Source organism: Hypomesus nipponensis, chromosome 4 (assembly GCF_054491055.1).
Source record: "Hypomesus nipponensis isolate SF chromosome 4, ASM5449105v1, whole genome shotgun sequence".
NCBI lineage: Eukaryota > Metazoa > Chordata > Actinopteri > Osmeriformes > Osmeridae > Hypomesus > Hypomesus nipponensis.
In genome coordinates this window covers 4,803,154-4,830,000 of record NC_140364.1, presented here as the reverse complement: position 1 = coordinate 4,830,000, position 26,847 = coordinate 4,803,154, and the positions used below count along the sequence as shown (strand labels likewise).

General features: G+C 53.2%; 1 protein-coding gene across 1 annotated transcript in view; it reads right to left on the bottom strand.

Moving 5' to 3' along the window:
• jarid2b (jumonji and AT-rich interaction domain containing 2b) overlaps nucleotides 1-26,847 on the bottom strand; it is a 91,013-nt gene that overhangs the window by 16,128 nt on the left and 48,038 nt on the right. The window contains 5 exon segments of the mRNA XM_084695859.1: nucleotides 2,770-2,987; nucleotides 6,169-6,345; nucleotides 8,575-8,598; nucleotides 15,114-15,280; nucleotides 25,138-25,255. Coding sequence (XP_084551985.1) covers nucleotides 2,770-2,987; nucleotides 6,169-6,345; nucleotides 8,575-8,598; nucleotides 15,114-15,280; nucleotides 25,138-25,255 — 704 coding nt within the window.

The window sequence follows — 26,847 nt, the reverse complement described above, 5'->3', positions numbered from 1 at the left end:
CTTGACCATAAATGGTCGGGGGAGTATGCCAGTCTCCCAGTAGCATTATCAGGGCTGGCTACATTGAACCTTCAGTGTATTGACTTTTAAAACTGGATCAAGAACATGTCATGGGCCCTTACATCCATACCCCCCCCCCCCCTCCACACACACACACACACACACCATCCTTCCCTTCCAAGGCGGATGTGACCTGTAACGACATCCTGTACTCTCAGACTCAAACAAAGGCTCCGAACCAGTACGGCTTGCACTTCTGATAAAGCGAGGAACCGCCACACACACACACACACTTTCCTTTCCACTCGCATGCGGTGGACGATCTAGCGTTAGCTCAGCTTGCTGGGGGTGCGTGTGTGTCGGGGGTGCGTGTGTGTGTGTCGGAGATGCGCGTGTGTGAGGGGATTTGACGTTGGGTGTTGTTGAGGCCTGAATCCTTGCGGTGAACACAGCCCTCGTGCGCTAATGGGAAACCTCTAATCCCTCAAAATGATCGGTGCCCCGTTGCCAAGGGTGGAAAACCCGCTGTTCGACACAGGAACGGCGAGGGAGGGGGGAGGTGGCGAGAGGAGCAGTGAAGGGTGCGATGGAGGGATAGAGACGGGGAGAGAGAGGACGCCAAGCACCCGGGGAAAGAGAGCGAGAGAGAATAAAGTGAGAACAGAGAGAGCGAGAGACAGCCAGGGAGGAGGTAAACCAAAGGAGAGGGGGGGGGGGGTCGGGGGGGGGGGTCAGAACAAAAGCCAGTAACTTCAATCCGGAGTTTGTCTTGGCACCTAGTCACTCATTGGGATTCATTGTTCATTTAATTGGGCCGATCTCTGGCACTTAAAAAACCGACAGAGCCTGCCTGTCTTGGCATAAACGCAAGAAAAGCAGCAAGAAGAGAGGGGAGCGGGGATAGTGGGACAGGGAAAGGTTCTAGCCACGCAGTGAATCTTTAGGGGCCGATTCTGATATCTGTGATTGGGGCGTGGTGTGTTGGGGTGGGGTGGGGGGGTGTGTCTCAGGCTTGTTCGTATGGATTGCATCAGTGTGTCTGGAGCCGGGCCTACCCCCTACACCCTGACTTCCTGTCTCTTTCTCTTTGGTTCCTTGAAACACCACAAGAGCTTCCACAGGAAGGCTGCATTCACAGTCTCGCAGCCAAGAGGCTAAATATAGAACTGAGGGCTGAACCACTGACACAATGGAAGGTTAGAGGAGAGGATAGGGGGAGGAGAGTAGAAGAGAGGACAGGGGGAGGAGAGAAGCGGAGAGGGGGAGTAGTGGGGAGGAGAGGAGGGGGGGAGGAGAGGAGAGGAGAGGGGAGGGGAGGGGGAGGAGAGGAGAGGAGAGGGGGAGGAGAGGGGAGGGGGAGGAGAGGAGAGGGGGAGGAGAGGAGAGGGGAGGGGGAGGAGAGGAGAGAAGAAGGGAGGGGAGGTAGAGGAGAGGAGAGGAGAGGAGAGGGGAGGGGGAGGAGAGGAGAGGAGAGGGGGAGGAGAGGAGAGGGGAGGGGAAGTAGTGGGGAGGAGAGGAGGGGGGAGGAGAGGAGAGGGGAGGGGAGGGGAGGGGGAGGAGAGGGGGAGGAGAGGAGAGGGGGAGGAGAGGAGAGGGGAGGGGAGGGGAGGGGAGGGGGAGGAGAGGGGAGAAGAAGGGAGGGGAGGTAGAGGAGAGGAGAGGGGAGGGGGAGGAGAGGAGAGGAGAGGGGGAGGAGAGGAGAGGGGAGGGGAAGTAGTGGGGAGGAGAGGAGGGGGGAGGAGAGGAGAGGAGAGGAGAGGGGAGGGGAGGGGATGGGGAGGAGAGGGGGAGGAGAGGAGAGGAGAGGGGGAGGAGAAGAGAGGGGAGGAGAGGGGGAGGAGAGGAATGTGGATTGACATCAAAAGGAGTGGGGGTGGTGAGGTATCCTCTTGGATATCACAGAAGTCTGAACCGCTGTGGCCTAACTCGTATCTAATCTCTGGAATTATCGTCTTACATAAAACACAATGACTGGTCAACTGGCTGAACAATTTAACTGTGGACCAAAACTCCCAGTAGCTATGGTTCTATTCTGAGAGATGACACCAGTTCACAACGTTTGGAACGTTCAGTAATACTATTATTATTGTTGCCTGGTTTCTATAAAAGAACGTTCAAGGACAACCCCTGACTACACAGATAATCATGTTTCAGAAAATCTATATTATACATTCAAAGCGTAGTATTCTTAGTTTTATTTTACTATTCCAGTGTGACCCACAATTTACCGGCACATTGAGAATTACACACACACACACACACACACAGCCAAAATGACAATGTCTGTGCTTCATCCCAACCATCGTTAGCAACCCTTGTTAAACTCAACCCAGCAGAGCAGAAGGAAATAGGCTGACAAGTAGCCACATCCATAGCACAAAGCCCTCAGAGCACTTCCTGTTTGAATACTTGCCGTGTTTCTGCGTACTAGGGGAAGCGTACTAGCATACTAGTGTGCTAGGCTACTGGCGTACTAGCATACCAGCACATGAGCATACCAGAATCCTAGCAAACTAGCACAGGAGCACACTTGTGTATTACCATACTAGCATAAAAGCACCCTAGCATTCTAGCATAGAAGCACAGTAGCGTACTAGCATACTAGCATAGAAGCACAGTAGCGTACTAGCATACCAGCATAGAACCACAATAACATACTAGCATAGAAGCACAGTAGCATACTAGCATAGAAGCACACTAGCACGCTAGCATAGAAGCACAGTTGCATACTAGCATAGAAGCACACTAGCGTAGCGGGCTGCAGCGTACCTGCTTGCGCAGCTCCTCGGCGGTGACCCTCCGGAGGGGCAGGCCGTTGGAAGCGGGGCCCCTGGCCGAGGGGGAGCCCGTGTGGAGGAGGTGGTGGAGGTGGCCGTGTTCCCGTCGGGCCTCGGCCCTCTCGCTGCGCTCCCTGAGCGGGGGTGGGGCCTCCCGGGCCTTGGGCTTAGCGCTCTCCCGGGAGGACGTCTTGCTATGGCCGTTAAACACTGGAGGAGGAGAGGAGAGGAGAGGAGGGGAGGAGGAGAGGAGCAGAGGGGAGGAGAGGATGGGTCAGTTGCAACAAGCTCATTGCAATTCATCAATTGTCTTGGACAAGAACCTCTTGTCAATAAACAGTAGTCAGGAACAGTGTGGAACATGAAGCTGTTTTCCCCTTCCGTGCACACAGGCACTCCTGTGTGTGCTGTGGAACAGACCTGATTGCACACACCCACCACTAGATTCAAATGGCAGGCTTTTGGCAATTAGACAGCAAGCCATCAGCAAAATATGCATGATTTATAGGTGTACAAAAACGGCCTCAGACAAGTGTGAATGACCCTGTTGAGAATGACTGCAGCCCCAGCCTTACCGTCGATCAAGTTTGAAGGGGGAGATTAAAAAAATATATATTTTTAAAGACATAAAGTCAGCCAGCAGAACGATTCCAATTAACACACTCAATACTGTTCTCTGTAGACTTTATGAGCTCAACTTCAGTTTTATGGAGTTTTAATATCAACAAGCATGGACTTATTTTCTTTAAATGACACCGGTGGCACACATTTTTACAGGCACACACACACACAAGCGCCCTTCTCTCAAACGCAAATACGCTTATGCTCTGGGCCCTTACGTTCCTGACACACACTTTTAGGATGTGCTTTTCAAACACACACATGGTTACTTTTTGTACACGACCACCAACTTTCTCCATGTCTCCCTCTCCATTCGCTCCCCCTCTCTCTCCCCCTCTCTCTCCCCCCTCTCTCTCCCCCCTCTCTCTTTTGCTGGGCGTAAGGCTCTGGTGTATCCAGAGAAGCTACCGGGCGAGGAAGCTGAACTCAGTAAAAGGTGTTTAATTTAGCTATGTAAACAAGCCCTGGGGTTGGGGGGTTGGAAGGGTGGGGTGTGGGGGAGGCAGAGCGCGGGGCTAATGAAAGCCGAGCTCTGTGGGTCTTCCTGGCCGCTCGGCTCTGGCGGGGCCCCGGAGTGAGCAGAATAAAAGACACACGCACACACATGCTGCTGGCGAGACGGAGGCCTGCCCACGTTGTGGCATATTAAAGTGTCACGTTTGACACGGCCCCTAATGCCTAATACACTAATGCACCATGAGAGAGACAGAGAGACAGAGAGACAGAGAGAGAGAGAGAGAGAGAGGGGGGGGGTATAGGAGACGGAAAGAGAGATCTTGGCTCAAACTTTCATTGCACATGGTGCACTGCTGCGATTACACAGCCTCCATATCTATGTTAAACCATTGCAGTTGGACTGTTGAGACTGGTGTTCTCTACACACTCTGGGCTTTGCTCTCACACACACTCCCTCATAATTCAGGCCCGGTCTGTCAACACACCGGCCGGTAGAGCCTTGTGTGGTATGTATAGTGTTCAGGTTCACCCAGGGGTAGACAGGTGTGTGTGTGTGTGTGTTTGTGTGTGTGAGCACCAGGTACCAGGGCTATACGAGGTGACACCTCACCAATGCAAAAGGGTAGGTTTTTGGCTAGGGAACCGATCTTTCTCATGTACTGCCCCTCTCACACCCTTATACCCCCCCCCCCTCCCCCCCCTCTCTCAATCTAATCTCTCTCCCTCCCACTAACAGAGGAAAGAGCAGAGTTCGGCACTCACCTTTTGAACCCCTGGCTGTAAGTCTAGAGTCTGCGGGGGGAACACTAAACCAGCTGCCCTTGTTTCACAGGGGAACGCCTGGCCAGCCAGATCTGGTGTTGCACAGGGGCCGGGGAGGGAGGGAGTGGACTGGGAGATAGCTGTGGACCCTGTGAGCGTTGAGCATGCCAGCTACTTCAAAATTGGGAGTGTAGCCGTGTTTGCGAACGCGAGTGTGTGTGTGTGTGTGAGATGTTGGGAGTGTGTGCGAGATCGCTACTACCGTGTAAATGTGTGCGGCAAAGGAAAAGCACCATATGTTACTGACGGAACGTGCTAGCTGACTACCACCCAGCCTGTCGACCACGGCACTTCCATGACACCCCACAGTACTGGAGCGTTTCATTAACACGTCCCCACCCCCCACACACACACACACACACACACTTTCTCCGGATACACCTCACACGCTTCTTGCTAAGCTGCTTATCTGTCACCATCAGGAAGCTACGCTGTAACCTGCTGCACCGTGTGTGCATCCACTGACACACCGAGCACCTTGGGGACACGTTCAAATGATTCTGCGTGTGAGCAGAAAAGGGGATTTGAGGTTGCCTGTCTGTGTGTGTGTGTGTGTCTGTGTGTTCCCCCTTGTTGCTCCCCTCCCCCCCCCCCCGCCCCAGTTGTAAGTTGACTCCATAAGCACCTGGTGACCGCCTTCCTCGCTAAGTGTTAATTGGAGAGGAGAGACTGAGCGCTCCTCGACGTGCTCCCACAGGGCCTCCCCTCTGCCAAACACAACTCATCCACGCGCTCGCTCCTGACTTCCCTTTACCCCCCCCCCCCCTTCTCCCTCTCACTATCTTCCCCCTACCCCTCTCTCTCTCTCCTCCTGCCTCCCCTCTCCCTCCCTCTCTCTCTCTCAAGAACTTGTTCTCTCCCTCACCGTTCTCCTTCTTCCTGTCTCCCTCTCTTCCTCTACCTCCACCCTCCTCCTAGTGTGTCCCTTTCTTCCTCTCCTGCTCTCTTCTCATCCTGGCTGTGCTGCTGTGCCGCCCAGCTATAAACACACAACACACACACGGTTTCCACAGGAAGAAAACCCACCCGGCTCCTCTCTGGCCTTAGGCTAAGCGTGACAGGCGTAGGGGTGGGGTGTTTAAGGACTACAATTCCCAGAGAGCATCTGGGTGTATCTACACAGCCCACTTTGATAGACAGAGAGCACAAAGAGGGTTGTCTTAGGTCTCATGGAGGCTGTCAAGGCTGTCTTTTACCAGACATACTTTGAATTAAAAAAGACACATTTCCAAGATAGTACCCTTGGTGAATGAGCTACTACTGAGGTGTTAGAAGTTAGGATAAGGAGGGCAACATTAGATTCTGATTGGGACTGAGCTACACCCAAAAGGCTGTGCTGTGCCACTACTTCAAATCACTAACTCGACTTCATTTAACACAGCAAAGCAGTAGCGCTTCACCTTTCTCAGGTGAGCTAACCAGCTCATCATTCCAAATCAGTTCAACAGCTGGAAAGAGTGCTGGAACAGTGATTGGTGGAGGGTGTCTGTACCGTGTCCGTTGATTGGGTGTTTGCCCGGCGGCTTGCCCTTCCTGGGTGTGGAATGGCAGGAAGTGGACGCCAGACTGGGCGGCGGCTTGACGTCCTCGTACTCCTCCTCATCATCCAGCTCGTCCTCATCCTGAGAGCTGCCAAAGTAGGCCATGTTGCTGGGCAACGCTGAGGACCCTGGGACGAGGGGAAGGAGAGGTGGAGGAGATGGGAGGGAGGGAGGGAGGTATTAACTTCAGTGTTCAATCTCCAATAGAAAGTGAAGCTAAACCCCCTTCCACCCCCAATTACAATTTTGATCCTTATTCAAGCACACACACACACACAGCATGTACCCTCACAAAAAGCACATGTACTTAAGACTCTCGCACATGGCTGACAAATTGACTCGCTTCACCCGCTGAATCTGCCATCTCGGAATCTTCCAGACGGAATGATATTCTCCTGAGTCGGAGGGAGGCAGCAAGTGCAACAGATCAGACTACTGTCTTCATGTTGGGCCTATTCAGTTACATACCACTCTGAATACTTCACTAGCATTCAGAGCTGGGCAAGATGTTCCCGAACAGAATGTACACACACACACGCATGTACACACACCCACACACACACACCCACACACACACACACACAAGAAAACCCATGGACGGGAGCTCAAAGCACCCTCTGCAGTCATAAAAACCAAATGATCGTGATAAATCTCAAGGCCTGTGCTCTGTTGTGCTTGCAAATCAGCCAAATTGCACACGTCCGAGATGTTATAAAAGCTTTATAACAAACGATTGTAAACAATCCCACCAACAGAATAGATCCGCATGTTCAAGTGATATACAGGCACACGTGCGCGGGTGTAAAGCCCTCTCTTCGGAAGCGCCGGCCCAAACGTTTGGAGCGCGGGCGCCCGCATTTGACACCGGCGGTATCAGGTTGCGGCGTCCTCCAGGGACATAACCCATCACTGAGAGGCTCTGGGCTACAGGAGACACGCTCAAAGTGCTCCCCAGCTTCCCAGAGTGCACTGGGAGGGAGGTGAAACCCCACCCCTGGAGGAGGGGGGGGGGAAGAGACTCATCCACGCCCTCGACTAAAAAGTTAAGAGGAGGGTCATTAGGATACAGGCCGTGGCGTGTGCACACGAGACTGACAGGAAACCGACGGTATCGACAGACCAAACTCCACCTCCTTGACGAATCTTTGGCTCCTTTTCTCCTCTCCAATATCTAATGCACACACACACACACGCTGCCTCCATCTCCCTGCCTCCCGTTCCCTACATGCGTGTTTCTGCAGGTAAATATCCAGGATAATGACAATAATCTTGTGGCATGTTCTAATGTTTCTCATCAATGAAACATGAGCTCTGGCTGGCTGGCTGGCTGGCTGGCTGGCTGTATGACCGCATAAGGCTCTTGCTGGCTGGGTGCTGGGCTTTATAACTGGATGGCTGCCTTGCCAACCGGCTGGCTTGCTGGGAGCATGGGCGGAGCACAGGAAACACTGCATTATTGAAGGCAGCCTTATTAGTAAGCTGTAAATCTGCATTTCATTTCCCCGTTGAGGCTACAGTGCACCGACCAGGGGATCGACTAGTAAAGTACGGATAGCTCCACTTAAGTGAGTCATGAGGCAAAGATTTCCTTTCAACAGATAATCCTACACTCGGCAAATCCACAGTGCGGATTTTCGCCTTCCGGATTATGCCGCAATTTCAATGTGTGTGTGTGTGTCTACGTTTGTGACCCTGACATTTTCATTTGGCCAGTGCTAATCAGTATCGTGAGCCCAATAACCCATAACACGACACACGCTCGCACAAAGCCCCATGTCACCTCTCACCCTGGAACCACAGCCTGTCCCTCCATCCCTTCCTCCATGCCTCACCTATAACCCCTGAGCCACACAAAGAGAAGGCTGTCTGGAGCCACAGCTGCCTCGCTCTGCCCAGGCAGCCCTCCGAGGTTACACACTCCATTGTGTCAGCATGTGACCGCTGGGTGAAGCGCATGTGTGTGTGTGTGTGTGTGTGTGTGTGTGTGTGTGTGACCACGAGCTGGCCTTTGGTGACCGAAGGGGGTCAAATGGGTGGAGTCACCAAGAGAAAAGAAAATGTTTGTGTGTGTGTTTGATATGGGATTTAGACAACTGGGCTGTTTAAGACTATATTATGGATATATAATCAAGAGAGCTGTGTATTTGTAGTTTGACAAACCTGGTATGTAGGAACCAATCCAGTTAATCACAAATCCTGTCCATGTCGCTGTTCACACATCGTTAACCAAGTCTCAAGCTAATACATGAGGGATACATGACCCAGCACCAAAACACAAAACATTGTTTATGTCTAAAATGTCTAACAGACCCAACAAGTCCTAGGTACCATTTCAAAAGTGTATAAATTTAACTAACCTTCGTTTTGCCACGGGGAGTAACCTGAAATTAAATGTGGTGAAGCTAGAATTAGTAGGACATAGACAAATAAAAAGGGCAGAATTTTGAATGGGATTCCTCTCCAAATTTTATTTGACAATTCTACACATTTCATTGTAAACGATACGGTTTGGTACAATAGGCGTCTGTGAGTGACCGGGCCGTTTCACCATCAGTAATAAGCTCATGATTGTGGATGAAGCGGCCTATTCTGTGGACATACAATGGGCAAGAGAAGCAGGGATGGTTAGGGTTACTAGAATGCACCCATGAACCGTGGTGAGGATGTAGAGAGCGATGAGGGGGGGGGGGGGAACGACACACAACCTAACACGGGCTAGCCCGTTAGCATTAGAGCACAGCACAATGGGGAGGGGAGCTTTAGTCACGACTAGGCTTCCTGTTCCCCACACGGTGGACGACACCTGACACTTCAAACTTTGATTTGGCTCCAGGTCAGGCCTGCAGTGGGGGCCATACCAACCCCTAGCAACAGTGGGCGGGGGTGAGGCGTGAGCAGAATGGTGACGCTGCCATATTACTTGCCCCGCGGACCCGCAGGTCTTAGTCTGACGACGAAACAAAAATGAAGGAAATAAATATTCATCCGAAGTCAAACCAGACTCAATGGGAATAACGATACAGGAACAGTAAGGAGTTTCAAACTACGGAACCCGTCATTCGTGTGAATCTTGAAAACAGGAGCAGCAGGCATGTCAAACTCGGGGGTTAAACCCTTTGAGCGTTTAGGTCATCTAGGTTTAGTCGCGTCTCGGAGTGTTAACACAAAAACATTTTAGAGCTCCGTTTTGGATCAGGCCCGGGCGGCCGAACAGAAAACAAAGCGAAGGTGAGCGGGAGAGAGACGGATATGACAGGTCATACAGATGTAAAAGGTGGCTAAAGGTGCCATTTTTGGCATCGTACACCTCCGTACGGACCCATCTGAAGCCAATCCTTGGGACGCACAAACATTTGGAGCACGCCCACCCTCTACAGAAAGATCCGGAAAGACACTGACGAAGATTACGTTTACAGTGTGATCGTGGGGCTTCCTAACAATAGAGCCACGGCACATTGTGAGCCAGACCTTGTGATTGGCCGCTCCATTCAGTGGGCGGGGTTTCTTAGCGAGCTGGGAGCCAGTGGGGGCCTGGTGCTTCTGACACGGCGACCCCAAGTGTCAACAGACATCTGTGTGCACACACACGGACACACGGACAGCCGAGACCCAAGGCAACGGCACCAACTGGAGCCATCCAGTGCTTTGAAGGGCACAGTGAGAGCAGTATTACGTCGGTGAACCTTTCCAGCTAACGGCTAAATGTCATTCATAATGTAAATGATGATAATAATAATGTATTCTTTAGCAGACACTTTTATCCAAAGTGCGGCACAGAAGGGAACTGATCTGCTGATGAAACACTCAGCACTGAGCTATATTCTTCCCATTCTGTAGTAGATTTGGTACAGTCAGTAGTTTAAACAGCCAAAGAAGGGAGCTTGACACAGCAAGCAACAACATTGAATTGCTAACTAACAGACCTGCTAACAGACAGAGAGAGACAGAGAGAGACAGAGACACAAATGGAGAAAAAAGAGAGACGGAGGATTTGCATTCCGGAATTAACCCAACCTATTAACCGTGATCGGCCCCAGCTCAAGGAGGAGTCGCCGGGCAAATGTAATCAGTCAGAACCACCATCCCCTGAGAGGCTATGGCTAACCAGGTCATCACACACACACACACACACACACATGCGTGAGCTTGCACACATGCAGGCCCGCATGCACACAGACACATACACGCAAGCTCACACACACATGAGCGCGCACACACATACATATACACTAGACACACCCTTCAGTTGGGCCTAATTGAATAGAAGTCTCCCATCTCGTCTCTGGTCAGAGGCGATAGGCTAAATGCAAGGCGCGAGATTGCGCCTGGTAATGATGAGAGTGTAGAGTAGACCAAGGTCAGTTCTCCGGTTGGCTGGCTCCAGATAGAGGCCCTCTCCTCTGGAATGGGGTTGGTGGAGCGGAGAGGGAGGCCCCTGGGGCACTTGAGGTAAATATCTTGTACATAAACAGCCTGAACTCACTCACACACACACAAATACACACACACACACACACACACACACACACACACTGGAAAATGAACACTTGGAACGGGCTATTATGTAATATGAGGGGGGGGGGGGGGGGGGGGGATATTGTAGGGAGTGTTACTCATTTACCAGCTTATCTTCCCTTATCTAATCTGGAGTTTGTGTGTGTGTGCGTGGGGGCGAGAACGTGTGCGTTAAATTGCAGCAGCGCTCGCCCGTGTGTGTGTGCGTGCACGTCCGCATGCGAGACCGCCCGGGGGGTGAAGCAGGGAGGGATAGCGCTGTATGTCACAGCCCACTGGGAGCTCACCCCACTGGCAAACAAACGCTCCCTGAAGCCCCTCCCCCCTCGCCGGCTCAGTGCTGCCCCCCCTCACGCTGGAGAAGGGTGAAAGTGCATGGGGGGGGGGGGCTGAGACGAGACAGACCGCCAGGAGGCCAGCCTCCATGGTGGGGTGCCTCCCAGGTCCTAAACAGCACCCCTAAACAGGGGATTTGAGTGGGCCTGTGCGGTGTGAAACGCAGTTTCTTCACAAATCCGAGTCGTGGGGTTCCTTTTGCGCGTTACTCTGCATTGCATCAGGAGGCATCCCGATCTTGAGAGGGGTTTGAAAACACGGCTGCTCCCGGGGGGGTTGTAGGGGAAAACAAGATGTGTTTTGGTCATTAGGTTGATTAAATCCCAGCTAAATAGGAAATGACTGATTGGAAGCCAAAATGCGTGGGAGACGCGGCTCGGCTCGGAGTGAAAATGTGGTGCCAAACCACATGAGAAATCACAAAAGGAACCACAGCGCTTTCCCAACCCCTGCTATATATCACTCCAACAGGTTGGAACATTCCAGAGAGTCTCATTACTCAAAGCATTCTATAATGCTGTCAGACAGAGCTGAGACTTAAGCAAACGTGTCCTGTTTGACAGATAAGATATCTGAAACTTTTCTTTTTGGAACCCGTTTTAACATTGTGACCATCAAAGTGCTTGCAGACACAAAGTTGAATCGTCTGGGGGGTGGAACGTTTTTTCAATCAACTTTATGCATTCATTCTTCTGTCCAAATACCAAGGAAACGCCAAGCCAGTGCGGCACATAATCAAGACCAAGAAGTGGCCAGTTGTAGCAGCCTCACGGAGGTACAGTAGCTGGCAGAGAAGGCTCCATCTCTTGCTAGACACAGCTTTACAGGAAGAGAAACTCACTGGTCCTCCCTTAATGCCAGGCCACCCTCAAAATCACATACAGCCAAGTATCATTTCCTGTTAGGGTTGTATGTATTATATTTATATGTATGTGTGTGTGTGTGTATGTATATATATATGCATATACATATATTTGTATTATTATTTTTGGCAGTAGAGGTTCTATACACAAACAGGGGCCTGGTAGTCAGCTGGACCAACACAAGGGCTTCAGAGATACAGTATGAAGACCTTTAAAGGAAATCAAAGCCGCACGGGCCCTCTTTGAACGCTGAAAAAGTTCAAACGATTCTCCCTCGTGGCTCCCATACACTATTTAGTCCTACCCAGAACAGGCAGGCGCGAGCACGTGCACCCACACACACACATAGTGACTCCAGATTTGGGTCCTTTCCATAGCTAACATCCAGGTGAGAGAGCACGACCCTGCAAATGAAAATGCCACTACGACAGAACAAGTTCAACTCTGCCGGGTGTGCGAGCGCGCACACACACCCACACACACACACACAGATACAGACACACACTCAAAGCCAGTAAGAGGTGCTATAAATACCGTGTAGACTGGAGTATACTGTGGAAAGACACATTGGAAAAATGAGTCCCAATAACATACCAACTGGTCAGAAATGAGCTTAGCATTTCAGTGACATGACCAACTGGTCAAGCATTAGCTTAACATTCTGACATTATTATCCAACTGCTCAGGAATTAGCTTTGTCTCTTCGTCCTAACAAGGTCAAGGCAAGAATTAGCTTAGCAACAACCATGGCTACCAACCCTAACAGTAAACACAGGCCTCTTTTAGTGAGCTAGCTGAACACTAAGCTAGCTGTCAATAGCTAATAGCTCTTCTATCCTCCATCTGTTCGTCACGTTCGGGGGATAAGAGCCATCACTAGACAGCCAAACCATGTCAACAGAGGTTTACTACAGCAGGTCTGTTTCATACAATCACCAACTCAGTAGTTCTAGTCATAACTCTACAGCAGTTATGTTCTATGAGCATTCTACACTGGCCCTGTCTCCATACCCAAGGAACCATATATATTTTTTATTTTTATTATGTATTATTTTATATACGGTATATACTATATTTTATATTTCCTTCCTATTTGTTTAGCACGTCCTGTTACAAAGTCAAGCCAGCGCGCTGTTTCGACTCTTCTGATCCACAATCCTTTGTGGAAGAGAGAGAGGTGTCAACAGTGGAGCCACTGCATTCCTTATAAGTGCAGCTGCAGTAGATGAGCTTCTGAAAGTTATGTTGTTTGGCGGAGCAGTCCAACAGACCGTATGTAAAGTACCGGAACTCTCTCCCTGCCTCTCACTCCCTCTCCCTGCCTCTCACTCTCTCCCTGTCTCTCACTCTCTATCCCTGCCTCTCACTCTCTCTCCCTGCCTCTCACTCTCTCTCCCTGCCTCTCACTCTCTCTCCCTGCCTCTCACTCTCTCTCCCTGCCTCTCACTCTCTCTCCCTGCCTCTCACTCTCTCTCCCTGCCTCTCACTCTCTCTCCCTGCCTCTCTCTCTCTCTCCCTGCCTCTCTCTCTCTCCCTGCCTCTCACTCTCTCTCCCTGCCTCTCACTCTCTCTCCCTGCCTCTCACTCTCTCTCCCTGCCTCTCACTCTCTCTCCCTGCCTCTCACTCTCTCTCCCTGCCTCTCACTCTCTCTCCCTGCCTCTCTCTCTCTCCCTGCCTCTCACTCTCTCCCTGCCTCTCACTCTCTCTCCCTGCCTCTCACTCTCTCTCCCTGCCTCTCACTCTCTCTCCCTGCCTCTCACTCTCTCCCTGCTCATTCTGACCCAGTTCTGCCGCCAGGCTCTTTAGCCTACTTTGAGGGAGCCGTCCAAGGTTAATGGAGAGGGGAGCTTCATCTCCAGCTGGGCGTGCGTGTTCCCGGGAGGCTGGTACCGGGAGCAGAGCCGTGGCAGGGTGATTAGACGATGCGGGGCGAGAACAGGGCCGAGCTTTCTCGTGGATCTGCGAGGACGGCAAAGACTGTTTGGAGACGACTCGTTTGAGGCTGTTTGGACGAGTCGTACGCGCTGCCCCGAGACACACACACGCACGCACCCCCAAACATGATTGTCTCCTCGTGAAACAACCCCCACATACATGCAAGTGCACACCTGAGCACGTTCACACGCACACACACACTCTTCAGGACAGGTTAACCAGTACAGTAGGTGAGGTGGGGTGTCTGTGGAGACGCCCGTTGCCATGGCAGAGCGGCGGCAGCTGCCGTGAGTGTGCCTGTGCGCTGAAAGCCTCAAACTCAAGAGACCCGAGGTGGGCTTTCTAAGACAGGGGTGAATATTACGGCTGTAACAGGTTGTGCATGTCAGCACAATGCATACACGTCCCTCTAAGGGCTGTGTGTGTGTGTGTGCTACACGTGTGTGTGCGCGGGTGCATGTGTGTGTGTGTATGTGTGTGTGTGTCCAGTGTGGTGGAGCAGGGCGCCGGCTGCAGATAGGCCATACTGGAGAGTTAAAAGGTAACCTACGGGCTAACCCTATGGGCTAATGTTTAACTTCTAAGGAGGCTCTGCTGCCGCCAACGTTTGCCTTGCCGGAGCACTGCAGTTCAAGCAGCATCGAGCCATCGACCTAAAGCCTCCTCAAAGTGTGTCAATGACCCAAGACCTCTGACGGAGCGGTTCCTGCTGCATCAGAAACGGGGCGGGAGGGGGATGGTAGGCAGGCAGGCCGGACTGGAAGCCTGGGACCTTCTTAAAATAAGTGGCTGGATAGCTGAAGTGTTTGCCTGGCAGGATAGGGGAGGTGGGGGGGGGGGGGGGAGAAGAGGCCGTCTGGTGGGGATGAGGCTTGGTGGCTTGTGAGGGTGATATCTTATTGTGTACTCGGTGTATACGTGGAGATGTGTGTCTGTGTGTGCCATGTGTCTGTGAATGAGGGAGTGAGCTAGAGAAAGAGTGCGGTAGTGAGGTAATGAGAGAGTGAGTGAGGTAGTAAGGAAGTGAGTGAGTGAGTGAGTGATGTAGTGAGTGATGTAGTGAGTGAGTGAGTGAGTGAGTGATGTAGTGAGTAATGTAGTGAGTGAGAGAGGCAGTGATGCAGTGAGTGAGTGATGTAGTGAGTGAGCGAGGCAGCGAGTGAGTGAGTGAAGCGGTGAGTGAGTGAGTGAGCGGGCGAGCGGGCGAGGCAGCGAGTGAGGGCTTGCTGAAGGGCTCCGGGCCTACCTCTCAGACACAGGAAGGTGAGGAAGTCCTCGGTCTTGGGCTTGCGTCGCGAGAGGTCGGTGATGCCGGAGGGGGTGGGCAGCGTGGCGTCTGCCACCTTGACCGGCGTGGTGCTGGGCGAGTTGGGCTGCGACTGGGCAAACTTCCTCTGGGCCTGCAGTCTGGGTCTGGAAAACACACAGGGGGGTCACGGCTGAACACACATCGGTGCCCAATGTTCACACACAGCTTTGTACGGTCTACATCCCCACTCACAGATAAGGGAGGGGACACACAAACAGAAACACACAGCCATGTACAGAACAGAAAGACACACAGGTAGACAGAGCCACACTCTATGTCAACCCTGTCTGTCTGTCTGTCTGTCTGTCAGCGCCTTGTTCCCCGAGAGGTCATCACCCCTCCCGACCTCTCTTCCAACACACACACACACACGCGCGCGCGTGTGCAACACATAAAAACTACAGGCACCCTCCCCTTGAAGCAGCACCTGCCGGCCGTTTCTGGCAGTAACTGGCGACTTCAGATTTGTGTCTGCCGTCTTCCGAAACCTAATTAAGCTCTCCATTAGACAGTGGCGGGACCTTTGCTCTCGCTGACAAATGATAACATGCTACAAAGAATGTTTCAAATTGCCGACAGACTTCCAAGGCCGGCTTCACCTTTATGCTCAGTATCTCCCCTCATGCTTGCTTTTTATGTGGCGGCACAGGTTTTTTTGTTGCTTTTTTTGTTGTTGCTTTTCAGATCACTCTCTCGTTCTTTCGCTCATTCTTTTCTTTCGATTCCGTGGAGGGTTCCGGAAGCCGGGCCGGAATACTAAGAGGAAGACCGACACTGCCCTTAGCTCACCAGACATCTTTATCTCATACACACGTCCTGCACACAAACACACGAGCAAAACCTACACACAATCTCATGACACCCCCCACACACACACACACACCTTTCAAAAGACACACACACTCCTGTCCTCTGTGCACAAAAAACGTCTCCCAACGCCCCCTCGTCTCCCTGCTGTCCGTCGTCGGGCAGAAAAAGACGTGGGGCCGCCACCGGCGTGCAAATTAAATTCCACATCCAATCAGACGCTTGTTACCGCTGATTTTGCGGAGGCGCCGGCTCCTCCGCCGTGCGACAGACACAGACGGCGGAGGTAATTGATTCAGACCGGCCCTCACGGCGATCGGAGCCTCAGAGTGTGTGACTGCAGGCTCGATTCTCTCATCGAACTCCGCAAGAGAAAGTGGGGAAGGGGGGGGGGGGGGAGGAGTAGGAGGGGGGAGCAGGAGGGGGCAGCTTGCTTTATGAGACCCAGCGGTTATTTCTCAATTTTCAGAGAGCGAGAAAAATAAAAAGTGAAAGGGTGTGCGCGGCTGGCGTTTGTCTGTGAGCTGTTAAGAGGTGTGTGAGTGTGTGTGAGTGTGTGTGTGGGGGGGGTTACATGCCAGAGAGCACTGACTGAATTCCGTTCGTAACGCTGGGGGCCTGAGCTTTTCCGATTACACTTCGATCTACACAGAGGCGTGCAGGCAAAATGTGACGATTTGAGCTCTGCGTTACTGCAATCTTTTACTGAAGCTACATTTTAGCGCCAGGGAACAAAGAGGAAATATTTGCTTTTAGATGGTTGAAAAGGTAACAACAAAAGGCCTCTGTTTTCTCATCTGTGCACAGACGGATAAACAGCAAAGGAGTTTACTACAGGGGTTGCAGTTCAATCACCTCCACGACAGTGTCTTGACGGGTGTCAATGCAGAGGGCACACTCTGGGCTCCGTCTGCATCTGCTAGTTTGACCCAGGGCCAATCTGCTGCACGCATGTGTGTGTGCTTCTGTGCCTCTGTGTGTGTGTGTGTGTGTGTGTGTGTGTGTGTGCATGAGATCTGGAGTGTGCCTGCACATGACAAGAAGCGAGGACAGGAGAGAGAGAGAGAGAGAGAGAGAGAGAGAGAGAGAGAGAGAGAGAGAGACAGAGAGACAGAGACAGGGAGAGAGAGAGAGAGACAGAGACGGGGAGAGAGAGACAGAGACGGGGAGAGAGAGAGAGAGAGAGAGAGAGAGACAGAGAGAGAGAGACAGAGAGACAGAGAGACAGAGAGACAGAGAGACAGAGAGACAGAGAGAGAGAGACAGAGAGAGAGAGAGAGAGAGAGAGAGAGAGAGAGAGAGAGAGAGAGAGAGAGAGAGAGAGAGAGAGAGAGAGAGAGAGAGACAGAGACAGAGACGGGGAGAGAGAGAGAGAGAGAGAGAGAGAGAGAGAGAGACAGAGACAGAGAGAGAGAGAGAGAGACAGAGAGAGAGAGACAGAGAGACAGAGGAAAAAACCCCAACTGAAAAGCCAGGGCAGGTGGAAGCAGCCTAACGTGTCCCGTCACACCTTCTGGTGGGGGAGGGCGGCTGGCTGCCCTTCAATTGTTGGCGAGTCGACGGGCCGGGGACCAGATCGTCGCCACACAAACAGAGGGGATTGGTTTCACAGGCCGGCCGGTCGTCAGGCTGCTAGTGGAGCCCGGATCGCTTTTCATACTGAGTGACGGGCTGACTGTAAAAACATGAGCCAGCAGAAGAAGAAAAAAAAAAAAAATGGCTACATAAGGCATGGCAGGCCCTGTAGAACTGGGCTGGGGAAGACTGAAGGAATGGCCAGACTCGGAGAGGAAGGAGGGGTTGTTGTGACATGAGGGGAAGGAGAATGAAGTAGAATGAGTCTTATCTGTCACACAGCCAGCACAGTGACAAACACAGCCCGCCAAATACACATCCCCCGAAAAAGTTGTGAAAAAAAAAAAAAGGATTCATCACCCTAGAAGATCTGCGTAAGCCAAATACAGCACAACGCGACAGAGAGAGAGACCTCGTACCAAGTACACACTCGAACCCACGCGCCCCCAAAACACACAACCACCTTGCAAACGCACACCAAACTCGCCCTCAATCCTAGCTTACCCCTAACAGGCTAGGCTAATAACCAGACAGTAACCAAATAGCACGATGAGCTCGCTCACTGAAGCCTTTCGAAATCCGACCTGGATCCGTTTTCATGGGGATGTGCCTCGCTCATGAACAGGGGATCTATTTAACTGCCGCCCGGCCGTTAAAGAGGAGGACGGTTTAAGACGGGCCAATAAAAATACGGGGACCACTCCGCTCCCAACTTCCTGTCTAGACGGCGCCACAGCCGCGCTGACCACTTAAGACCACTTTCTTTTTTCCTGGCCTATCCGTGTCCTTGCTGTTACACAGCGGGCCTAGAGATGGCACCTGATTGGTCATGTTGTGAATGGTGCTATGTTCACACTGCAAGTGAGTGCTCGGTGAGTATTTACTGCTCAGATTAGGGGGGTGGGGGTGGGTTCTTGATTTTTTTTTATTCATATAAAAAAAAAAAACATAAACGCGGCCAATATCTGATTCCAGTCTGAACTGGTCACGGCCCTGAACTGACCTGCATGCGTCGAAGAACAAAGCCTGTAACAAAGAAGTGTATTTCTGAAATCTAACCCCTCACTGTCCATCCCCTCCCTCCACACCAGCTGTCCGCCATGTCTGTTCTGACCTAGTGACTTCTGCCAGAGTGGAATCCAAATGAATGTCGATCTTGGAATGTTGTTAGAATGAATTAATAGGTCACATGAATTAAGACTCGACTGTTGTTGGTTGACTCATGTCGCACCGCATGATATCCAGACCTGTATCCAATTTAGGACCCTGTGAAAGTAGCCCAAGTCAGACTAGAACAGATCAGACCCCATGGGATTTGTACAGGTCACACTCTGGATCAAAAAGAAGAGGTCCGAGTCGTATGAACTAAAGAAGAATCTGATTTGGCCCACTTCAGTCCGCGTGTAAAGGTAGCCTATTTAGGCCCTATTGGCTTCTACACAAACTTGTGCAAACAAGGATTTCCTTCGTTGAAATAGTGGGGTTAGAAAAAGGTGTGTCAAGAGTCAAGCGATCCTCCCATAAACTCTGCCTTTGAGGAGAACCGAAGACAGAACCTGGCCTCTTTCCGTGCGGACACGCAGGGAGGAGAGCCCCGTCGGAGGAATGCGAAGCGTTTCCACGGGGGAAGCGCTCGAGGACTCCGTGACCTTTTCGAAGCGCCCCAACGTGTAAACGTGAATCTCTCATCGGGCCGAAATGGATCATGTGACCACAGTCCTGAGAGGAAGCAGATGTCGGGGAACCGCCAAACGTGCCCAGAGGAGAACACGGAGACCTCGAGCCCCCCCCCCCCCCCCCGGGGAGCCTGTCTCCGTGAGGAGGGACGTGCCTTCCCAGGACCCCCCGTCCCCCCTCGTCTCGCCCGGTCCGTCATGGCTCCTTCATTCTGTAGCAGGGGGTGGCGGAATTTTGGGAGGGCGGCCGGCTCTTTTCAGCAGCGCGGGGAGACAGGAGGGGAGCTCAGACGAGCTGGCGTGGCTACTACACAACCGTCATTCTGAGGAGAGGGGGGGGGGGGGGGGGGGTTCTGTGGCGAGGAACAGATTTCTTTTTAAAATTGACATTTGAAACATCAATATAAAACGGGAGGAAAAGGACACGAACCAGACAAAAGACGGAGAGGGCGAGAGCGAGCACGATAACCAATAAAACAAAAAGATGGGAGCGACCGACTTGAGACTGAGAAAGCCAGACACCGACGAGACAGAAAGGAGGGAGGGAGGGACGGAGAGGAAGAAGGAGGTATAGAACACCTGCAGCAGAAGGAAGAGGCCAGCCCCGGAGACAGGACGGGGTGGGATTACTGAGAGACGTCCCCCCCTCCTTCCATAGTTAATCACACCTCCTGCCCTCTCTCTCCCTGTCTCTCCCTCCTCCTCCCCTCCCCCCTCCCAGCCCCTCCGCTCTCTTCAAAGGCAGGCCCCGGCTGTCTGATGTAACATGTGCCGCCGCACTGTCGATTGAGCTTTCAAACCAGGCACTAGAAGAGAGAGAGAGAGACAGAGAGAGTGAGAGAGAGAGAGAGAGGGGGGGGGGGGGGGGGGAAGGGAGAGGGGAAGGGAGACCGCATGCATCCTCTCTCTTTCTGTGACGTCTGTGGGACCAAAAACAACTGCCGGATTCCTCATTCGATCCCAAGCAGTCTCCTGGGCCAGAGCACCCGCTCTGCCGTCCAGCCAGCCAATAGGAACCTGCTGTGAGAGCCACTGCAGGTTCAACAGTTCAGCAGGCTGCCTCCATGCTCCTCCCCCCTCTCGTCTCTCCCCCTCCTCCCCCCTCTCCTCTCCTCTCTCCTCTCCTCTCCCCCTTTCCTCCCCCCCTCTCCTCTCCCCCTCTCCTCTCTCCCTCTCCTCTCTCCTCTCCCCCTCTCCTTCCCCCCTCTCCCCCTCCTCCTCCCCCCTCTCCTCTCCTCTCTCCCTTTCCTCTCCTCTCTCCCTCTCCCCCTCTCCTTCCCCCCTCTCCTCTCTCCTCTACTCCCCCTCTCTCCTCTACTCCCCCCTCTCCTCTCTCCCCCCCTCTCCTCTCCTCCCCCCCTCTCCTCTCCTCCCCCCCTCCCCCCTCTCCCACAATCACCACCATCAGCAGAGGACTTAAAACCGACTTGCAGACAGAAAGGTACACAAACAGTCATTGAATGACACACAAGTCAAGGAAGACAAATACCACCATCCCCCCCTCCCCACACAGACATTCTGTTCAGGTAGTGAACGCTAGCCGGTCGAAACACAGCAGGTCTGACACACACACACACACTTTGGCTAATGTGTTTATTGCTTTTCTGCCTGTGGTTGTCCAGCACGCAGGAGAGAGATGGCTTACACTGAGTCGACCCTTTGACCTGTGTGACCTCCTGCAGAGCACACACACATACACACTCAACTGTAACCGAAACATGGATAAAGACCCCACGGGGGGTGGGGGGGGGTGGGGACGACAACAAACACAAACAGACTGGGACTTCCCACTGAAGAGGTGGCCCAGTTTAAAGTATGGAGTCTGCATGGCACTTGTCATGACAAATGGGGGAATTCAATTCCAGCACAATAAACTCCCGAAAAGACTTCACTGCAAACAATGTCCCAAAATATCCCGATGGGAAACAATGGGACTGAAGAAGAGCCACTGGGGCCAACTTGGTGCTGAGACACCCTCCCTCCCTCCCTCTCCCTCTCCCTCTCCCTCTCCCTCTCCCTCTCCCTCTCCCTCTCCCTCTCCCTCTCCCTCTCCCTCTCCCTCTCCCTCTCCCTCTCCCTCTCCCTCTCCCTCTCCCTCTCCTCTCCTCTCCTCTCCTCTCCTCTCCTCTCCTCTCCTCTCCTCTCCTCCTCTCCTCTCCTCTCCTCTCCTCTCCCTCTCCTCTCCGCTCCTCTCCTCTCCTCTCCTCTCCTCTCTCTCCTCTCCTCTCCTCTCTCTCTGCTAGGGAGCTATTCTGACGGCGGAGTTTAAACAGCAATGTGGCGGTGCCGGCAGGGATTGTTAATATCCTAAAGAGCTGCCATCTTAGGCCAGGAAGCCTCCCAAGCCTAGAAAGACCAGGGAAGGGGAGACAATGAGAGACGAGTTAAGGGGATTTGTCGAGAGAGAAGGAGCGAGAGAGGAGAGAGAGACTAAATGTTAAATCAATGAAAATGAAATTTCTCCCACACACACGCACGCAGGGTTAGAGAAGGAAGATAAACGGAGACAATGAGAGCAAACGGGACGGAGTTAGAAAGCGAGAGACGACGCACACAGGCACCAACACTTACACACACACACACACAATACAAACTGCCCGACAGCAGCGCCAGGTAAGAGGAGTGTCTCTAAAGCCAACACACAAGGAGGTTTAATAAAGACCTCTACACACACACACACCTCCCTCACACAGCCAGGGGCATGTAATGCCAAATGTGAGTACTCTCACACACACACACACACACGCGATGGCAACGCCCTGACTGTGCCTCCCAAACTAATAAGCATTTGTTGTCTTAATCTAGCCTGCACACACGCATGTGTGTGTGTGTGTGTGTGTGTGTTTAAGATGCTCTTTGTGTGTTCATCTAGCGTGGAGGCGAGTCTTTTTCTTTGTTGTCGCTTTTGAACTCTTCCTCCTTGGCAGGCCGACAGTGATTGAGGAGCGCTGTGTTCAAACAGCACACGCACAGGGCATTCCTGTGCTCGGTGTTCATCTGCTGATAAGCATCCAGACCTTACCTTCACATGGTCGCTACACACCAGCATGTGTGTGTGTGTGTGTGTATACACGTGTGTGTGTGTTGGGCGCCCGGATACATGAAATAATGACAGCGCGAGGAGCCCGGAGTTATGGCGCCGTCTGCGGCTCTGAACTGCGATTCGTCTTGACGCGTTCCACCCGACCCACTTTACACATCCATTTACAGCACAGCTGATCAATACTGTTATTACAGCTCGCTGGCGTGCGCGCGCGCGCGCTTCGGACGGGCGGGTAAGGGCGTTTAGGTCTTCCTGATATGGTGCGAGCGACTCCGGGCGAAGGGCAGGGGACAAAAACATTGTCGACGCGATGAGGAGTGCGTGTGAATGTGCAGGCACCGGGGTCCCAGCGCGTGCGCGCGCGCGTGTGTGTACACTTGGCACTCAGACGTACAAGCGCACACAAACAGCCGTCTGAATGGGAGAAGCACTACTTGGCCGGGAGAACAGAGGACGGCAGCGACTCAAAAGGACCTCAATGAGGGGGAGGGAGGTGGCGTTCCAAGTCTGGTCACAATGACTGAACCCTGCCTTTCCGCCTCCAAGTGCAGCCACAGGCCTTAAGTGGAAAGGGGATGGGGCGGGAGGGGGTGTGTGTGTGTGTGTGTGTGTGTGTCCTGGGAAGGCAAACAGAGCCGTGGTCTCAAACGCCTGCGTTAAGAGACGAGACACGGAGGGGCTCAGACCTGCAGCCAAATCCCCCCCCCCCTCTCCCCCCTCCCCCCAGCAGCACCTGCACCTCCTTTCCTCCTCCTCCCTCCTCCCTCCTCCTGCTGCTGGTGCTGGTGGGCAGTGCCAGGTGTAAGAGGTCCTGGCGCCGGCTCAGTCGGACCGCCCTGGTGGAGGCTGGTGAGGAGGCCCAGATGCCCGGGCCAGCGAGTCACCGTTCTCCCACACACACACGCAAGCCTGGCTCTGAAGCACTCCACACACGCAGTTCTACACACTCACGGCACACACACACACACACACACACACACGGACACATACGGGGGCCGGAGCAAATGCCAAGAGCTGGCGTGGCACCGCGCTCATTAGACAAGAGAGAGAAATGGGAGAGAAAAGGGAGGGAGCCGGCCTTTCTTCATGCCACTCCTGTGAGGGGAGAACTCATGAAAACCCAAAAGCACTCCCTGGAAAACACACAGGCTTTTGTTGACGAGCCTGTTTGCCCGCGCGTGTTGCAGGATCGCGCGTGTTGCAGGATCGCGCGTGTTGCAGTGCGTGTGTGTGCATGCGTGCACCCTTGCCAATGAGTGAATCAGGCTAGTATATGACCGGGTCTCCACACTGGAAGGTCCGATTAAAGCTATCAAATGACAGGTATAGAGACGAGGCAGGTGCAACCCACACACACACACACACACACGCACCTCTCTGTCCGCCGGTGATGCTGGGAATAATGGAGGATCTGGGTCAGGCCTTTACTGCAGAGGGACATCTGCTGCAGACTCCGCCCACTGCTTAGAGCACAACCCCCCCCCCCCTCCCCAACACACACACACACACACCCTCCCCCTGCTTTGAAGGCACATTTCACTCAATTTTGGGGGGTTTGTTTTCGACACACTGAGTTATTCATCGGGCCCCTTCAGGGGTCTCCGTCCCTTGGACAGGCTGGCTGATTCCACAACTTGTTGTTGTTGATGTGTACAGACCACCACGTCCTGGGCTCCCGGTGAGGAGAGGAGCCCTCCACGCTGGGCCCAGGTCAGCTTCCCCCCCCCCCCCCCACCACCGTGGCAGGCTGGGACTGAACATGAGAAGTGGCCTGATCCAGCAGCGTCCTCCACCAGGAAGCTCCAGCCAAGAGACACAGTCGAGCGTGCCTGGTTATGGTTCCTGGGACGGCCAACCATAACAAACCCTGGAAGCTCCAGGTGAGCGGGGGGGTGGGGGTGTGGGGGGGGTTTCTCCGAGGGCACGGCTGTTTCTTTGGTGTTTTTGTTCTCCCGAAGGCCCGGTTTCACTCAAGCCCTCGCACAAACACACACACTTTCACTTCTGCCTTGAGCCACTGTCAAGGCGAAGGCTAGGAACAGTTGCATGAGAAACACACAGTTCCCAACTCCAAATAGCCACTTCATATTGAGGCATGTGTGTGCGTGTGTGTGTGGGGGGGGGATGTTATCCTGTTAAATGTACCAATCCCTCTATGTACCAATACACTTAAAGTTCATAAGAACACAATACTATACTATATACTATACTTTTTTTGAGATCGTGTGTGGGCGGGGCGGGGGGGGGGGGGGGGGGGGGAGTGTGGCACAGGAAAACTAATGGAGTGGCTGCGGGGGCCGCTCTGCTTTTGTTACAAGCCAGGCCGTCCGCTCTCCTCTCCCTCCTCGCTCGCCCCGCAGAAGTAAACACTGACACCCCCCCCCCCCCCCCCCCCCCCTAGCGATGTGCCTGTTTGGAGTCCTTCCCTGGCCACGGGCCAGAGAAACAGTTCCTCGTTTGTGGTACAGTACTCTCTCTCTCTCTCTCGCTCGCTCGCCCTCCTCTCTTTCCGACACCTCATAATTCGGTTGTCTGGGTTAGTGTGCTCTCTGCCAGACTGCAGGGAGTAAAAGAGAGGGGGAAAGAGAGAGGGGGAGACCGACACAGTAAGGCAGCCCAGACTGAACAAAACCGAGGAGCGACTGCACGTTGCTCACCTGCAACTGATTACCATGATCCTTTTCCTCTGGCCGGCAGTAAAGTACAAGTGTTTGTGTTTGTGTCTGACGAGCTGGCTTCTAGAGAAAGCGCCGGCACAGGCTCTAGTGCCGGCCGTGACCAAGCATAATCTCATACATCACCACGTGTGTGTCATGGACTCATCATTCCCTCCCACACACACACACACACAGACACCCACCTCTTCTTAGCGGGGCCATCCTCCGAGTACTCGCTGCTTCCGTCCGTGCTTTGGGAGCGCCCGGCGTCCTTGTGGCCCTTGGAGCCCGAGCCGCCGCGCTGCCCGCTGGCCAGGGAACCTGAGGGGGGAGGAGACAGGAGGGCGGGGTTAGGGCAGTGTCTGGGGGACAGGGACTCCGCCCCTGCCTCATCTGAACATCCAGATCGAGTTCCACTTCCTGTGGGTGGAGGTGGAGAATGAATGAGGCCTACTGGACTGAATGGACGGGCATTGGAGGAAATGTAGGCTAAAAGATCCATACATGAGAGCGGGGTGGGTGGGGAGTTGGGATTTTTGGGGTCAACAAGGTTATCAAATCTCACACAGCCTTTGTTTTCCTGCAACTACCTACGACAGACCCCTGGATTGGCTGACGAGCTTGATTGACACCCCCCGTGACCGGATGGTGCCTGGCACGGGATCCACCGATTGGCTCAGATGTGACCGACTCATCACGTCCCTCCTCCTACTCTACCCCCCTCCCCCTTTGTCTTACCGCCAATCCACAAAAGGTGCCTGCCTGAGATTCCATTCGACTGACGCCTCGACAGCGCACACCTGAACGGCCTTGGCCCTTTGAGGTCTTTACGAGAGAGAGAGAGAGAGAGAGAGAGAGAGAGAGAGAGAGAGAGAGAGAGAGAGAGAGAGAGAGAGAGAGAGAGAGAGAGAGAGAGAGAGAGAGAGAGAGAGAGAGAGAGAGAGAGAGAGAGAGAGAGAGAGAGAGAGAGAGAGAGAGAGAGAGAGAGAGAGAGAGAGAGAGAGAGAGAGAGAGAGAGAGAGAGAGAGAGAGAGAGAGAGAGAGAGAGAGAGAGAGAGAGAGAGAGAGAGAGAGAGAGAGAGAGAGAGAGAGAGAGAGAGAGAGAGAGAGAGAGAGAGAGAGAGAGAGAGAGAGAGAGAGAGAGAGAGAGAGAGAGAGAGAGAGAGAGAGAGAGAGAGAGAGAGAGAGAGAGAGAGAGAGAGAGAGAGAGAGAGAGAGAGAGAGAGAGAGAGAGAGAGAGAGAGAGAGAGAGAGAGAGAGAGAGAGAGAGAGAGAGAGAGAGAGAGAGAGAGAGAGAGAGAGAGAGAGAGAGAGAGAGAGAGAGAGAGAGAGAGAGAGAGAGAGAGAGAGAGAGAGAGAGAGAGAGAGAGAGAGAGAGAGAGAGAGAGAGAGAGAGAGAGAGAGAGAGAGAGAGAGAGAGAGAGAGAGAGAGAGAGAGAGAGAGAGAGAGAGAGAGAGAGAGAGAGAGAGAGAGAGAGAGAGAGAGAGAGAGAGAGAGAGAGAGAGAGAGAGAGAGAGAGAGAGAGAGAGAGAGAGAGAGAGAGAGAGAGAGAGAGAGAGAGAGAGAGAGAGAGAGAGAGAGAGAGAGAGAGAGAGAGAGAGAGAGAGAGAGAGAGAGAGAGAGAGAGAGAGAGAGAGAGAGAGAGAGAGAGAGCTGAATCAGAGTGTGTCACCCGAGGTCTGGCAGACAGTGAAGCGCGTGAGGGCACGCACGCCGGGCAAGCCTTTACCTGTGAGCGGCGGCACAGTCATGGTACAGACCCAGTCCCAGTCAGTGGGCGAGTCGTGAGCCTCCGCGGCTGCGTGCGAGAGCGCTGTGAAGTAGGTCATCGAGTCTGGAGGCTCCCTGGATCTTTGCGTGTGCGTTAACCCACTCAGGCCCCCCCCCCTCGTCTGCATGGAGGGGACCCTGG